Source organism: Salvelinus alpinus, chromosome 2 (assembly GCF_045679555.1).
Source record: "Salvelinus alpinus chromosome 2, SLU_Salpinus.1, whole genome shotgun sequence".
NCBI lineage: Eukaryota > Metazoa > Chordata > Actinopteri > Salmoniformes > Salmonidae > Salvelinus > Salvelinus alpinus.
The window spans coordinates 126,217,970-126,235,823 of record NC_092087.1 but is presented as its reverse complement, the minus strand read 5'-3'; the positions used below and the strand labels follow the sequence as shown (position 1 = coordinate 126,235,823).

Sequence of the window (17,854 nt, the reverse complement as noted above, 5' to 3'; positions counted from 1 at the left end):
ATTTCAAATATTACTATGAAATGTCATCTGAAGACTTGTGTAGGTCTATGTTGGACCAAAGAGCTTCGTATGTAACCGAACACTCCAAATACCTCAATCTCTTTTGTACAAATAGCTTCATTCTAAGGTAAACGTCTAATAGTTTTGTCAACAGCAAAAAGAACGTTCCGGCCCTATCACGAACATCTAAATGCCTTGTTTTTTCCTTTTGTTTTGATATTGCGTTGCAACCAAGCCCTCCTCATCTATTGTCTTCATCTCAAAAGCGTCCCCTCACCAAAATGTCCTCCTTGTCGCCGTTAAACGGCTGTTAGAAATATAGGGACTGACGTCCTGTTGGCTCTTGGCTCTGTTGTTGTTACACAACAATGCTGATGCAGTCCGGAGACGAGACGACATTCGCACCTAACTAGGAAGTCCACTGGAGTCCCGGGCAATTTCAATTGCGTTTGAGATATCCCTTGCAACTGTGTGAAAGTTACTTTCTGTAACACCAGCACTGTAGTATCGTCACTATAAACAGTGTGTTGATGTAAGCCGTGGGTCTCGCCATTACTGTATATTGATTTAACCATTAGGCTACGTCAGCACTGTGCAATTGCATCAATATTCCCTTCGTGTGTGTGTGTTAGGGAGAGTGTAGGACTAGGGAGAGTGTAGGACTAGGTATCTGTGATCTCAGATTGTAGTAGGGCTTGTCTGCATTGGCCATTTTTAAAGCTGCTCTTAATCAGATCTTGTCATCTGATCTAGAGTCAGTGCTCAGTGTCGGCTAGATCTCTGCTAATTGCCAGGCAGGGTGAAGAACTGATCTTAGAGCAAACCTTAGCTTAATTAGAGCTGATGTAGTTGTTGTGAGGTTGATATGTGTGTGTGGTGCAGACAGGCTGCTCCACCCCAAGCAACAGGAGTCTCTACTCTACCCCACTTCTTTCACACATACAGTAGACATACAGGTCTCATAAACACACTGAGGTCCAGTGGTCATTGACCATCGCAGGGCACGTCAATTTCCCTTCCCCACGCACACACATTCTCACACACACTCAAACATTATTACTGCTCGCGACGAACATTGCGGCAACACTGAGGCAGTCACACGCCCACACATCAGCTCCAGCAGCCTGACCTTGGCCAGTGTCCTTCTCTTTCTAAAGACCAGCCTCTTTCAAAGCCACTCACACACACACACATCATCTAGTCCCCTCTAGTCTGGAAATAGTCTTGAATAATATCCTTCGGTTCCTTTTCCACCCGACTAATTTATTCCCACTGTTTTCACTTCCTTGCTTTCCATTTCAAAGTGTCCTCCGTTCCCCTTCCTGGAAAACAGTAAGAAATAGTTCCACTTCCAGTCATCCATGCCCAGAGTCTTACTATCCTTTCCTAAAGGAAGACCTGTTTTCTATTTCCTGGAAAGGATTAGGTATTGTGTATTGTTTTGACATTTCCCCCATGCATGTCTGGAAAGTGATCCTATAAACGTCCCAGCTACATTCCTGGGAATGTTACTCACACACTTGGCCTGCCTATCCTTTAGTGTATCCTGTAGCTAACACACACACACACACATGCTTTCGTGCTTATTTGTACACCTCATATAGCCAATTTTATTAAAATGTTTTCTCTTTCCATTTTTTGTTTGACAGCTAGCCTAATCTGCTCCGGGGAAGGGTTGAGCTGGAGGCAATCAAATTAATATTTTGCCGTGCTGTGTTGGAGCTCCATCAGTTGGATCTGTTTGGATGAACTGCTGCCTTTGACTGCCTGTAGCTCTGTTTGAATCAATCAGTCAGTTCAGTTATAGAACCCATTGGGAAAGGGGGATACCTAGTCAGTTGTCCAACTGAAATGTGTCTTCCGCATTTAACCCAACCCCTCTGAATCAGGGAGGTGCGGGGGCCTGCCGTAATCGACATCCACATCTTCGGCGCCCGGGGAACAGTGGGTTAACTGCCTTGCTCAGGGACAGAACGACAGATTTTTACCTTGTCAGCTCAGGGATTCGATCCAGCAACCTTCCGGTTACTGACCCAACGCTCTAGCCACTAGAATCATGTGACAATGGGGCGGTGGCTCGCGTGACTGACACGGCCTTTGTCCCAATTACTGTTAATCTTTTGAACATTCTTAAATATTTCCACCTTCCTTGCCGTCACAATACACAACCTCTGATATGATAAGTTAAAGCATCGTGTTGGGAAACCATCCCGCCATTTCACCGATACACTTTAATGATGGATATGAAACAAGGAAGGAGACCATGTCAGAGTATTGGAGCATTCTCTTGTCACCTGTCAAAACCGAGCGTGACACACTTCTTTACGTGACTTTAAGAAACCCTTATCTTGAATTGACTTTTAATAGCACCATGATGCTTTGTCAATATCAGACAGCCAAAGGCCTAAATATTGACCCAGTCGCCCTTGTTAGTTTTGGATGTTTGAGCATGTGCTCAGCTGTGACAAAACCATGAGTCATGCTTGCAAATGTGGTATTTGAGTTTCGGTGATGTCACTCGGGCCTTTGATATGGAATTTGAAAATATGTAATAAGTAGTTCATTTCCTGTTTGGAAGAGGCATCCCGGATTGATTTGGCCTGTATCTCGAGGTCGTCTCGAGCATCACGTGACACCCTCAACAAACTAGTACATTGTCTTTGGGTTACCGCTAAAAACCACTACAAGTTACACTCTGCACCATGTTTAGAAGGCACTTGGTGGGTTACGTCATTTCTAGTTACCTATCGTTGTTTTTCCCTCACTGATCTGAAAGTCAGCTCTTCCCCCTGAGTCAGAACACTGAGTTCTGCCTTGAGTGGTGCTGTGACTTGTGTGTCTCTGTTTAAATAGTTAGTATCATGGCCTTTACATTTCCTGTTTGGCTTCCCTATTCATTGTGGAGCTTGTTTTCCTTTGTCATGTGACCTTTGTTTAGCATTGGGTGTATGTTGACTCTTGTATGTACATCTAACCTCCAACACTTGAGTAAATGAGGGATACAAAGTAGGCCTATAATTAAAGTAGTTGGTTCCACACAGGTGTGGGTCCTGGGTTAATTAAGCAATTAACATCCCATCATGATTAGGGTCATGTATAAAAATGCTGGGCAGGCCATTACTTTGGCAACCAGGGCTATGCCCCCATCCACAGAGTTTGAGCATGAAAACGATTGTAAACCGTATGCCATAGCCCTCTGTCACCAGATCTCAACCCAATTGAACACAGATTATGTGACATATGCACATTTGTGGCCTGCTGGAGGTCATTTTGCAGGGCTCTGGCAGTGCACCTCCTTGCACAAAGGCGGAGGTAGCGGTCCTGCTGCTGGGTTGTTGCCCTCCTACGGCCTCCTCCACGTCTCCTGATGTACTGGCCTGTCTCCTGGTAGCGCCTCCATGCTCTGGACACTACGCTGACAGACACAGCAAACCTTTTTGCCACAGCTCGCATTGATGTGCCATCCTGGATGAACTGCACTACCTGAGCCACTTGTGTGGGTTGTAGACTCCGTCTCATGCTACCACTAGAGTGAGAGCACCGCCAGCATTCAAAAGTGACCAAAACATCAGCCAGGAAGCATAGGAACTGAGAAGTGGTCTGTGGTCACCACCTGCAGAATCACTCCTTTTTTGGGGGTGTCTTGCTAATTGCCTATAATTTCCACCTTTTGTCTATTCCATTTGCACAACAGCATGTGAAATTTATTGTCAATCAGTGTTGCTTCCTAAGTGGACAGTTTGATTTCACAGAAGTGTGATTGACTTGGAGTTACATTGTGTTGTTTAAGTGTTCCCTTTATTTTTTTGAGCAGTGTGTATATATATATATATATATATATATATATATATATATATACCAGTCTGTTTTGTGTTGAGGTATGTTGTTGGGTGTGAAGAATTCTGTTTGTTGTATTTGGCCTGCCCCTTCATGTGATGTTTAGCGCTGTTGAGAGCATTTGTTGATGCAGTAGCCTGTTTTGATGGGCGAACACCAAACACCGTGTTTACTCCTGCCATAGTGCTGACTGTACTCCTCCGAGAGCCTCTGTTCTAGACCAGAGAGAAAAACAGAACTCAGCATGATGATAGTGGACACAGCTCAATATCTGCGTCCCAAATGGCACCCTATTGCCTATATAGTGCACTATTTTAGCACTTTAGGGAATATATTGCCATTGGAACACAGCCAACAGCCCTGGCAGTTTTATTAGGAAGTCTGATACCATGCTGACTGGAGCGACAAAGAATGGGGGGTGCAGCTATTGCCAATTTCCAAAGCCCCTACTTAGCCTGGTTTGCTCGTGGCCTCACACCCCGGCCTGAATACCGGTCCCATTTTAGCAGGGTAAGCTCTAGCCCTTATTACAGTTATATGACAAGGCCCATGTCTAGGCTACAGGGGTGTTTCTCAACCTCCAGTCTGTGGCCCCCAAAAGGAAAAGCCATAGCTTGCCAGTCCCTGGTATGAAAAGGACTGCAAAACACTGGTTTTAGAGGACCCGATACTGACATCTTGCTCCAGTATAACTGACCAGAGGTCGACCGATTTATGATTTTTCTACGTCGATACCAATTATTCGAGGACCAAAAAAAGCCGATACCGATTATTCGGACGATTTTTATTTTATTTATTTGTAATAATGACAATTACAACAATACTGAATGAACACTTATTTTAACTTAATACATCAATAAAATCAATTTAGCCTCAAATAAATAATGAAACATGTTAAATTTGGTTTAAATAATGCAAAAACAAAGTGTTGGAGAAGAAAGTAAAAGTGCAATATGTGCCATGTAAGAAAGCTAACGTTTAAGTTCCTTGCTCAGAACATGAGAACATATGAAAGCTGGTGGTTCCTTTTAACATGAGTCTTCAATATTCCCAGGTAAGAAGTTTTAGGTTGTAGTTATTATAGGAATTATAGGACTATTTCTCTCTATACCATTTGTATTTCATATACCTTTGACTATTGGATGTTCTTATAGGCACTTAAGTATTGCCAGTGTAACAGTATAGCTTCCGTCCCCCTCCTCGCCCCTACCTGGGCTCGAACCAGGAACACATTGACAACAGCCACCCTCGAAGCATTGTTACTCATCACTCCACAAAAGCCGCGACCCTCGCAGAGCAAGGGGAACAACTACTCCAAGTCTCAAAGCAAGTGACGTCACCGATTTGAAACGATATTAGCACGCACCCCGCTAACTAGCTAGCCATTTCACATCGGTTACACCAGCCTAATCTCGGAAGTTGATAGGCTTGAAGTCATAAACAGCGCAATGCTTGAAGCATTGCGAAGAGCAGCTGGCAAACGCACGAAAGTGCTGTTTGAATGAATGCTTACGAGCATGCTGCTGCCTACCATCGCTCAGACTGCTCTATCAAATATCAAATCATAAACTTAATTATAACATAATAACACACAGAAATACGAGCCTTTGGTCATTTATATGTTCAAATCCGGAAACTATCATTTTGAAAACAAAACGTTTATTCTTTCAGTGAAATACGGAACCGTTCCGTATTTTATCTAACGGGTGGCATCCCTAAGTCTAAATATTGCTGTTACATTGTATAACCTTCAATGTTATGTCATAATTATGTACAATTCTGGCAAATTAATTACGGTCTTTGTTAGGAATAAATGGACTTCACACAGTTCGCAAGAGCCAGGCATCCCAAACTGCTGCATATACCCTGACTGCTTGCACGGAATGCAAGAGAAGTGACACAATTTCCCTAATTATAAGAAATTCATGTTAGCGGGCAATATTAACCTAATATGCAGGTTTAAAAATATATACTTGTGTATTGATTTTAAAGAAAGGCATTGATGTTTATGGTTAGGTTTGGTGCAACGACAGTGCTAAATCATCACCCGTTTGGCGAAGTAGGCTGTGATTCGATGAGAAATTAACAGACACCGCATATTTGCAACGCAGGACATGCTAGATAAACTAGTAATATCATCAACCATGTGTAGTTAACTAGTGATTATGTGAAGATTGATTGTTTTTTTATAAGTGTAATGCTAGCTATCAACTTACCTTGGCTTCTTGCTGCCCTCGCCATGCAGGCTCCTCGTGGAGTGCAATGTAAGGCAGGTGGTTAGAGCGTTGGACTAGTAACCGGAAGGTTGCAAAAACAAATCCCAGAGCTGACAAGGTAAAAATCTGTCGTTCTTCCCCTGAACAAGGCAGTTAACCCACCGTTCCTAGGCCGTCATTGAAAATAAGAATGTGTTCGTAACTGACTTGCCTAGTTAAATAAAGGTGTAAAAAATTAAATAAAAATCGGTGTCCAAAAATACCGATTTCTGATTGTTATGAAAACTTGAAATCGGCCCTAATTAATCGGCCATTCCGATTAATCGGTCGACCTCTGTAACTGATGATCGAGCTGTGAACCCTGCCAACCTTGAGTTAAAAAAAAAAAAAGAAGCTTGTTCTTTCTCTCTCGCTCTCTTGCTTAGCTTTTGGTGAGTGCTTTTACATGTATGTTTCCAGTCTGAGCCATCTTGACTACGTGGTGGATTTGTGCCCGGTGGTGGCCTCACATTGCCCCAACGCTACTTCCCTCATTTTTCTCTCTCCTTCCTCTCTTCTCTCGGTCGCTCTCTCCAGACTGCAGAATCCAACTGGGCCAGGATAAGAATCTGCCCATTCAGCACAAAATGAAATGTATAATGGTGTCTAGAGCGGCCAGGCAGAAGTAGACAAAATGAGTTCCTTTATTACAACACAGGGCACAGACTTGTAAAGATGCTGTCATCATGTACAAGTCCCTAGACTGTTCTGACCGCGGTATCACTTAGCTGGAGCATCACCTTGTCTCCCACATCTCTTCAAACTGATCCGGGACCTGTCGATACATGTCTTCTCATGTCCCCTGGCTACTTACAAAACCCTGCCAATCAGATCAGTAATAAAATATTATGAAAGCAATGCCAGGCCCATTGTGTGCCAAGGACCTTACGTTGTGTAACAGTTGCCTTCAGCAGCACAATAAATCGAGGGCTGTGTCTGAAACGATACCCTATTCCCTTCATCGTGCACTACTTTTGACCAGGGCCCATAGGGTGCCATTTTGGTCGCAACCTAGGTGGTGTTATGTGGTTTATGAGCAGAATTCTACTGATATATTGTGCCTGGGGTGCCTTTACTAGGCTTAATATTACTGGGCTTTTATTATTACTGGGCTTGTTATTACTAGGCCTATTATTTTGCATCCAAGATAATGAAACGATGCATTGTGTAATGCTGGCGTGTGTGCCAGCTGCCGAGACAATTGGATACGAGTCAACGTTAGTGAGGGGATGTGTGGGTTGTGGCGTTGAATAGACCTGAATGGTGTTTTGTCTCTCGCTGTCTCTCTTCTCTGTCCTAACCTCTCTTGCCCGCCTTTATCACTTTCTTTCTCTTGCTCATTTTTTTGAGATATGAAAACAGCTGACAATATTGATTTTGGGAGCTAGGCTATTTCATTAAATGTCACTGTTGGAGATACAATGGCTAGAATATCTTCTCTGATGCGTCTCACTCTCTCAATTCAATCAACTTTATTAACATGGAAGGTAAAGGAGTTTGCGTTGCCAAAACAAATGAGTCCCACACTAATAATCCTTTCTCTTTCCATCTCTCTCGCAGGCCTACGAGAGGCGATTCCCCACGTGTCACCTGATTCCCATGTTTGTGGACAGCGAGGTGTTGGAGGAAACTGAGAGCGAGGACGGATCCATACACCAGGTCCAGCGCCGCTGCAAACTGGACGTGGACGCCCCTCGTCTCCTCAAGCGGGTACGGTTGACGTCGCTAACCTGTCACTAACTTCTCTCTTGAGTCTTGTCAGTCAACCAATCAAATGTATTTATAAAGCATTGTCAGTCGACGTGAGTCTTGTACTTTAAGTCAATCAATCAACCAAACCTAAGTCAATCAATCAACCAATCCAATTTATTTATGAAGCCCTTTTGTACATCATTGTCACAAAGTGCTTTACAGTAACACAGCCTAGACCCCAAAGGCCAAGCAAAAGCAGAAGCTGTTTGAGTATTGTTTAAAGTTTCCACTCAATGTTTCCATATTTCTATGAAATATGTCCTAGAGTTACTTAAAATTAGTGAATTAGTTTTCAATTCAATAAAAAAAATAAGTTTAAAAGTAGTCTTTCTGTGTTGGAATGGTGTTGGCTTACCCCAACCACAGAGTGGTGTTGACGTATACCGGTCATTAAAAATATTGATGTGAGTAGATCGCTGATTGGCCAGCTCATCCTCCTCAGGAAGATGACATCATGTTCTATGAGGAAATAGCAAGCATTTTTTAAACGGTCTGTTTGAGATACAAGTTTGATATTTGAGCGTTTTTCTCCAATTTATGCTTTGGCCACAAATTCGAGTATAGGACGAGTCAGCAACATTATTTGGATACGAGTTAACAGAATATTCATTTTAAGTGAGATTTTCAGGGGACAGTTTAAATAAAGTTGCATTTAAAACATCCTTAGCTTGTGTTCTAAGCGAAGCTGACATGACGAAGAAAAAAAAAATCAAAAGACCTTAACACGCAAATCAGGCATCGGCCATTTTGTAATCAGTGTATCCGTTTTTCCTTTTTGACCATTTAGTTTTGCTGCAACTGGTTTCATGAGTGTCCTTTGTGTGCAGATTGCGGGGGTGGACTATGTGTACTTCAGCCAGGAGAACACTCTGAACAAGAGAGAGAGGACGCTCCACATCGAGTCCCACAACGAGACCTTCTCCAACAGAGTCATCATCCACGAACTCTGCAGCTACTCGGTGTGTTACACACACACACACACACACACATACACACACACATACACACACACATGCCATACACACACACATTAAAATGTAGCTTTGGTTAGAATGGTTACATAAGCTACCTGTCCATTCGCTAACACACATTCTGGCTTTAATTTTCAAACGCGTGCACACACACACTCAATCACACTCAATCACACACACACAAAGACCTGTTAAACCACTTTGAAGCCAGCTGTCGGCAGCACACCTGTGCATTCACAATGTCTCTTCAAATGTACCGATCGAGCGGTGTTCCAACCAGCTCCTGATATGTAGCTACACACACGCCACTTCAGTCTTAGTTTTATATCACCTTATCTCACATGACACGCACACACACACAGCCCTGTAAAAGGTTGTCGACAGCACACTTATGTCTGAACCCCTTCCCTCCAATGCACTCACAATGCTTCTCTCCAAATAGACAAAGAAAACTGTGTTCCAACCAGCCTCTCATATGCTGCTTCCTTCCCACTGAATAATTCAGACCTCCCATTGTTACCGGCAGCACACCGCCTCAACACACTCACACACTGTTCTGGAGTCAGTTCTTTCACACCTCCCAGGCGTTGTTGCAGCACTCCCTCCTCTGACCTCAGTGCTACTCCCACCAGGCTCCCATGGTGAATGAATGCGCTCTGAGTTAATGAGGTCAAGCACATTGCATTAGCGTCTAACGAGGCTAGCGGGCCTATTTTAGGTCCGTTATGCAGCTTTCCTTGTGAAGAACAGTTACGGTTAGCCCGCGTCTGCTAACAAGGCTAGGCAGCTCAATGAGACTGAGCTAAAGTTGGCTAAAGCTGACATATTTTGGTAGCCAGAGATAACAGGTATCCAGCACCGGAGCTAGCCGAAGAGCTACGCAGTAAAATCATCTCTGTCAGAAGTTGTGTGTCACGGAGGGATCACTGTATGACTTGCCTCGGTTTGCCTAGCGGTGTCTGACATTCAACACTCTCACTCCCAGTCCTATCAAACACACTCCACTCACTGACATCCAACACTCTCACTCCCAGTCCTAACTAACACACTCCACTCGCTGACATTCAACACTCTCACTCCCAGTCTTGTCGAACACACTCCACTCACTGACATTCAACACTCTCACTCCCAGTCCTATCGAACACACTCCACTCACTGACATTCAACACTCTCACTCCCAGTCCTATCAAACACACTCCACTCACTGACATCCGACACTCTCACTCCCAGTCCTATCTAACACACTCCACTCACTGACATTCAACACTCACTCCCAGTCCTAACTAACACACTCCACTCACTGACATTCAACACTCTCACTCCCAGTCTTGTCGAACACACTCCACTCGCTGACATTCAACACTCTCACTCCCAGTCCTGTCTAACACACTCCACTCACTGACATTCAACACTCTCACTCCCAGTCCTAACTAACACACTCCACTCACTGACATTCAACACTCTCACTCCCAGTCCTGTCTAACACACTCCACTCACTGACATTCAATACTCTCACTCCCAGTCCTGTCTAAAACACTCTCACTCCCAGTCCTGTCTAACACACTCCACTCACTGACATTCAACATTCTCACTCCGTCCTGTCTAACACACTCCACTCACTGACATTCAACACTCTCACTCCCAGTCCTGTCTAACACACTCCACTCACTGACATTCAACACTCTCACTCCCAGTCCTGTCTAAAACACTCTCACTCCCAGTCCTGTCTAACACACTCCACTCGCTGACATTCAACACTCTCACTCCCAGTCCTGTCTAACACACTCCACTCACTGACATTCAACACTCTCACTCCCAGTCCTGTCTAACACACTCCACTCACTGACATTCAACACTCTCACTCCCAGTCCTGTCTAACACACTCCACTCACTGACATTCAACACTCTCACTCCCAGTCCTGTCAAACACACTCCACTCGCTGACATTCAACACTCTCACTCCCAGTCCTAACTAACACACTCCACTCGCTGACATCCAACACTCTCACTCCCAGTCCTATCGAACACACTCCACTCGCTGACATTCAACACTCTCACTCCCAGTCCTAACTAACACACTCCACTCACTGACATTCAACACTCTCACTCCCAGTCCTGTCTAACACACTCCACTCACTGACATCCGACACTCTCACTCCCAGTCCTATCGAACACACTCCACTCACTGACATCCAACACTCTCACTCCCAGTCCTATCGAACACACTCCACTCACTGACATTCACTCTCACTCCCAGTCCTATCGAACACACTCCACTCACTGACATTCAACACTCTCACTCCCAGTCCTATCGAACACACTCCACTCACTGACATCCAACACTCTCACTCCCAGTCCTAACTAACACACTCCACTCACTGACATCCGACAAAATCTATTTTGATACAATCTCGTGCTGTGTGTGAATGTGCTGTCTGTGCTTGATACCGTCACAAAATTCCCCCCTACTATCAATATGTGTTGGCATATAACGGCACAACCTGTCAGTATTGGTATAATGCCAGTGGACAGTGTCATCGGTACGCACTTCCACACACAGCTGAGGATTTGTGGCTTGTAGTGTGCGTCAGCGCTCGGCACAGAGTCATATTGCCGTGTGTGGTTGCCACGGTAACACGTGTATCTTCTCTTTCGTGTGTGTGTGTGCAGGCCCACCCTGAGAATGAGGACTGGACGTGTTTCGAGCAGTCGGCCAGCCTGGACATCAAGTCGTTCTTCGGCTTCGAGAGCACGGTGGAGAAGATAGCCATGAAGCAGTACGCCAGCAGTATCAAGAAGGTGTGTGTGTGTGAGCCGGATCTGATCAGGGTCATATTCATTAGACACTAACAGTAAGTAAACAGACTGAAAGGTAGCGGGACTACCTGAACCTTGTCCAATAAGAAATGTTGACTTTAGTTTATCGTTGGTACGTTGCGCCCTACTGAATACAACCCAGATGTATCCTATTTAGAGAATTCACCAGACGTTAAACATTCCCCTCATGCAAAAAATGATGAATACAACTAGGCTCCATTTCAACTCAATAAGTGAATTGACATTCCAATTTTTAAATGACCTAATTGTATTGGGAATTTAATTCATCCCCTGCATTGAGTTAAATGAAAAGGAACCGGCCCAACCATGGAATCCAGTGTTAATACAGCAGACATGCCATTGGGCCGTGAGTAGTGAGGTCTAGTGCTAAGTGGCTCTTATTATGTAATGTAAGCCAATTTGCCAAGCCAGTGTAAACAAAGGTAAAGCTCCTAGTCCCTATTTAGCCTCCTTCCATATTAGTAACTCTAACTCTCTCTCTTCCTCACTCTGTCGCTCTTTCTCTCCTCCCCCGTACTCCCACCTCCCCCTCTCTCCATCTCTCTTGCTCTCTCTCCCTCCCTCCCTCTCTCCTTCCTCCCCCTCTCTCGTCTTCAGGGTAAGGAGATCATAGAGTTCTACCTAAACCAACTAGAGGAAGAGGGGATAAGCCACGTGCCCCGCTGGACTCCCTCCCTAGATGCTCCCTCCTCCTCCTCCTCCTCCTCCGTCACCACCAAACCTGTCTGTGCCACCCCGAAGCTCCTCCAGCTGGAGCTGCCTGTCACGCCCGCCGTCTCAATCCCCGTGTCCACGGATGCCAATGACCGTGAGATTGCCAATGCCAGCAATAATGATGCCACCCAAAGTGATGCCACCAGCAACGATGCCACTAACCAACCTGACGACCAGACGGAGAATCAGACGGGCACGCCTGAGGGTTAGTACTAATGGATGATTGAGAAACTGTTCCAAAGTTTCAATACGTTAAAGTGACGTTTAGCTGTGTGATTGATTTTGAATGAGATTGAATTGACTGACTTGAGAATTCCCTAAATTGTGTGTGTGTTGTAGACAAGTTGGATGCAGACTACATCAAGCGCTACTTGGGAGACCTGACGCCTCTGCAGGAGAGCTGTCTGATCAGACTACGACAGTGGCTGCAGGAGAGCCACAAGGGCAAAGTGAGACCCACACACACACCCGTACAGTTTTCAATACACACATACTAAAGCATATCCTATCTTTTAAAATCATACTCTGCTACTTGAGACAAACATAGAGGCATGTGTGACGTGCTCACACGCGCACGCTCTTACCCTGCCCCCTCTGAACCCCCGCCTCCCTTGAAGACCCTTACCGTCACTCCCTCCTCTCCCTCCTCGCCACCTTTCCAGATCCCTAAGGACGAGCACATCCTTCGTTTCCTGCGGGCCAGGGACTTTAACATGGAGAAGGCCAGGGAGATCCTGTGTCAGTCCTTAACATGGAGGAAACAGCACCAGGTGGACTATCTGTTAGAGACGTGGACCTCACCACAGGTCCTCAATGACTACTACACTGGAGGGTGGCACCACCATGATAAAGGTATGGAGTATGGACACAGAGAGAGATGCTCAGGCATACACACACACACAATTAGTCGCTAATAATTGTCACGGAGTCTTGATTTGATGTAGAGGGGCAGTCTGATGATGATCACAAAATACAGTTGTCGCTCAGAATTAGACACACGGCACAAACCCTCCTGTACTCATGTTATTTACGCATGGTAAAATAAAACTGTTGCGTGTGTCCTGTTTCTTTTTAAGTTGTTAACAGAAGTAACTTCCCAAAATGTCACTTTATTTCACTGTAATCGAAAAAGACGTCCCTGTCTAAGCCACAACTTCCTGTCATACACCATATTCGTCCAACGAAGGAATACAACTTAGAATTGACTGCATTGCAGTTCACCAGTCCCAATTTCAAAAACGTTGTTGTTACGTCATACTTGCCCTGGGTATTTGCATGCTCTGGTTTATTGCATGTCTTCACGGCAGTCCCAAGGCATTGCCCTCATCACACAATTAACTGTAGAAGAGCCTAGTTTGAGGAGTGGAATAGCCTTTCACCTGTTAAGCAGCGCGAGAGAAACTCCTCATAAAGCTGGTACTGGAGTCTAATGTGCTTTTTGAAGTCCAGTCAATGCACAACCAAATAACCATTCGAAGTGCAATCGTGTATTAAACTGTTTTGATGACCATGATTGGAAAAAGAGCTACTGTTTTTATTTCAGTAATTAAAGTGCGCCTCCCATTCGCCGTTGAAGTGCATAGGCTAAAGTCAACTGTAGGCAGGCTATCAGCAGGTCACCCACCACTTTACAATGGGAGCTTGAGGCAGTATAATTGTTTGAAACTTTAACGTTTTACTTCACTTCAAATAATGAGGCATGTCTTACCTTGCTTCAAAGTAGCATAGCCAAGATTCCAGCATGATTTTATAAAGACTTCCCCATACCATTTAACCAGCATGAATTTTATAAAGACTTCCTCATACCATTTAACCAGCATGGATTTTATAAAGACTTCCTCATACCATTTAACCAGCATGATTTTTATAAAGACTTCCTCATACCGTTTAACCAGCATGATTTTTATAAAGACTTCCTCATACCGTTTAACCAGCATGATTTTTATAAAGACTTCCTCATACCGTTTAACCAGCATGATTTTTATAAAGACTTCCTCATACCGTTTAACCAGCATTTCTCACCTGTTCTATTGGTTTTCATATTAACTTTGGCTTCTGGACAAAGAAATAAAGGCACAATCCTGGTCAACCCATCCTAGTTGTTGTTATTAGATTCCCCATCTTTCTACGTTTCTAGCAGATATTTTCATCTCTGTCATATTTGGAACCACTTGCATTATGGGTACTGTTTTAGAGCTGTGTTTTACCACTAAGTGTTTGAAAATGATGCTTTATTAGCTGCTTCATTACAGCAGTTGCATGTTCAATAGGTTATAGCCTTTTGACTGTTAGACGATAGGCTTGCTATTGTTGCGTGTTTCTCGTAATGAAAAATATCTATTCCTTATATGCATTCATAATATTTTACTGTTTAGAATTGTTTTTACTGTTTGTTGACTGGTTAATCAGGGTTGGTTAGTTGGAAGCAAAATTGACCGAAATATGCATCCCTAGACTATACAAATATACTTATGTCTGTGTGTCCTTCCAGAGGGACGTCCTCTCTATATCCTGCGTCTGGGACAGATGGACACCAAGGGGCTGGTCCGGGCCCTGGGGGAGGAGTCTCTACTCAGACACGTGAGTGGGCCTCGTCTGCTGTCAATCACACATGTGGTAACTAAAGTGTGTGTGTTTCTGTGTGTGTGTAAGCATACCTACATTGTGTTTTAACCCTTCAGGTTCTATCCATAAACGAGGAGGGCCTCAGGCGCTGTGAGGAGAACACCAAAGTCTTTGGCCGACCAATCAGGTACACACCCCGTTGCTGTTTGGTAGTAACACCACCACTCCCTCTGATAGGTCAAGTGGCGTTTAAGCCATATTGCATACACCCATCCAGGCCTCTCAGATCTACAGGACACAAGTTCTGTGGGAGAAGGGGACTCAACAAGTAATGAGTCCTATGGGGCCTCTGTAGCTGTTGCTAAGCTAATGTGTATCATGGAAATTGCCTTGGTGCAGTGGGGTTATTAACGCAGAGACTGCGGAGTGTGCTCTTTAAAGTTAAAGCTATCTCTAGGCAAGATGGAAAGAATGTGGAGGGTTCCTCTCTGAAAGGTGTGGGTGAGAGAGAGAGACAGGGGGAAATTGATTAAGTGACAGAGAAATGGGGCGAGTGAGAGGAGAAATGGAAAAGAGAGGGAAGGGAAAAAAAGAGAGAATGTGAGAATAGGGGTGTTATCTGGCAGCTGTCGGGCTTATCAGATGGACGTGACTATGGAGAGAAGCCATGCAGGAATGTTTCTCAAGTGTGCTAGGGTGGAAAGCCATGGAGCTTCCCTCACGTAAGACAGAAGGAGCGAGAGAGCCCCGGATTGAGAGAGTGGGAGGAATCTGTCTCCGTTTTTTGCCGTCAGGGTCGAATTTGGAAATGTAATGTGCATAGTACTTACTGGTGTGCTTGAGTCAGAGCAGATCCCACCTGCTGCAACCTGTTCCATAATCAAGACCTCTACAAATACTCAGCCCTGCCACTTCCCTGCTGCTAGATCATAATCTCTGCTCAGTCAGTCTACGGTTCTAGCCGTTTGTTTCTATTTAGATCCTGTTGTGCCTGTTTTCTTTGCCTGACGCTGTTTTCTTAAAATCTGTGCAGAGTACTTAAAATGTTCTCCATCCTCCTCTCGCTCTCTCCCCTCTAGTTGTTGGACGTGTCTGGTGGACCTCGAAGGGTTAAACATGCGCCACCTGTGGCGACCGGGAGTTAAGGCCCTTCTGAGAATCATTGAGGTGGTGGAGGCCAACTACCCAGAGACCCTGGGACGCCTGCTCATACTGAGGGCTCCTAGAGTCTTCCCTGTGCTCTGGACCCTGGTGAGACACTATGAAATGCTATGGCTGGAGACTCCTAAAGGGCACCCTATTCCCTATATGGTGCTCATAGGGCACTAGATAAGCTGCAGTTAGGCATGATGTATTTAGGTGGGAGCAGTAGGGTGTTGACTCGTCCCACCGTCTCTGTCCTGTGTTCAGGTGAGCCCGTTCATCGACGAGAACACCCGTAAGAAGTTCCTGATCTACGCTGGTAATGACTACCAGGGCCCCGGCGGCCTGCTGGACTACATAGACAAGGAGGTCATCCCTGACTTCCTGGGAGGAGAGTGTATGGTGAGTCACTGTGTGGGGGCGCGTGCGTGTGGTGTCATCACCCAACATAGTCACATTGTCGTGTGGTTGCCATGATAACGTTTGTATCCCTTTTTCGCGTCTGTGAGCGTCTGTGCATGCATATAAATGATATTGTCCTTGTGGAGCAGAATGACATGTACTTTCTATGACGTTTTAGTTTCTCATATGGCCTAATTCTGTGTGCAGTGTGAAGTCCCAGAGGGAGGCCTGGTGCCCAAGTCTCTGTACCGTACCGCAGAGGAGCTGGAGAACGAAGACATCAGCCTGTGGACAGAGACTATCTACCAGAGTGCCAGCGTCTTCAAGGGAGCGCCCCACGAGGTGAGCCCCAACACAGTGCACCTCGGCTGGGGCGGAGCAGAGAGGACTCGAGGAGAGCGGGGCGACTGTGGCCTGAGCTGGAGCTTTTGAAGTCGTTTGTGGGGGGGAGAAGGAGAAATAAGTTCCTTGACCGACACTGCCACCCACTGGAGATGTCCTGGAAGTGCATTCAAACTGATCTTCAGACATTTAGCCACTGTTCTGTCACAAATTGAACGTTGCTTTGAGAGGAATCTGCACCCATTTGTTCTTTTGTTTCTGTTACATAAAAGTAGATAGATTATATAATCTGTTATAAAAGAAGCCATGTGGTAACTAGTCGGTAGAAATCTCCTGTCTTATCTCCCTCTGTCATCTGTTCTTTTCTCTCTAATTATTTTTCAATCTCTTTCTTTTACTTCTACTCTTCTCATCCCTCCCCCTCTTTCTCCTTTTCTCTCCCCTCCCTCCTTCAACCCTCCTCTCTTCATCTCCCTGCGTTCCCTCCCAGGTGGTGCTCGAGATCATCGACGCCGCCTCCGTGATCACCTGGGACTTTGACGTGTGTAAGGGCGACGTGGTCTTCCACCTCTACCACTCTAAGCGTGCCCCCCAACCCCCCCGCAAGGACCCCCTAGTGGGGCAACACAGCAGCGTCACCACCCCCGGGGGGAACAACGTCCAGCTCATAGACAAGTCCTGGACCTTAGGCCTGGACTACAGCATGGTGGAGTCACCACTCACCTGCAAGGAGGGGGAGAGCGTGCAGGTCAGCACTGGAGCAGCACACTAGCTGTTCATAGTATTGAGAAAGACATCAGGCATGCAGGTGGCTCTTTGTCAGTGCCTGAGAGAATCTCTTGACTGAATGAATGAATTAAGATTGACTTCATGAAAATATACAGGTTTGCGTATTACACCAATGTTGAAACCAGTTGTTTAGTGTTAAGTGTGATTTTTAAAATAACAATCAGATTGACCATGATTAAAACCTCTCATCTAATGCATCTCTTTCCCCCCACATCTCTCCCTCTCGCTGTCCCTCTCCTTCCCCTC

General features: G+C 45.2%; 1 protein-coding gene across 4 annotated transcripts in view; it reads left to right on the top strand.

Annotated features, from left to right (window-relative positions):
• Positions 1 to 17,854, top strand: part of LOC139568665 (SEC14-like protein 1) — a 54,225-nt gene that overhangs the window by 31,656 nt on the left and 4,715 nt on the right. For 2 of the 4 annotated variants that reach the window (XM_071390659.1, XM_071390658.1), the window contains exons 3-14: positions 7,653 to 7,802; positions 8,672 to 8,803; positions 11,486 to 11,614; positions 12,251 to 12,572; positions 12,707 to 12,816; positions 13,030 to 13,219; positions 14,859 to 14,947; positions 15,049 to 15,119; positions 16,012 to 16,183; positions 16,343 to 16,477; positions 16,685 to 16,819; positions 17,310 to 17,567. In XM_071390659.1, the coding sequence (XP_071246760.1) occupies positions 7,653 to 7,802; positions 8,672 to 8,803; positions 11,486 to 11,614; positions 12,251 to 12,572; positions 12,707 to 12,816; positions 13,030 to 13,219; positions 14,859 to 14,947; positions 15,049 to 15,119; positions 16,012 to 16,183; positions 16,343 to 16,477; positions 16,685 to 16,819; positions 17,310 to 17,567 (1,893 nt within the window). Of the gene's footprint in view, positions 1 to 7,652; positions 7,803 to 8,671; positions 8,804 to 11,485; positions 11,615 to 12,250; positions 12,573 to 12,706; positions 12,817 to 12,984; positions 13,220 to 14,858; positions 14,948 to 15,048; positions 15,120 to 16,011; positions 16,184 to 16,342; positions 16,478 to 16,684; positions 16,820 to 17,309; positions 17,568 to 17,854 lie in introns of all 4 variants that reach the window. The other 2 variants (XM_071390657.1, XM_071390656.1) reach the window with 1 other exon arrangement.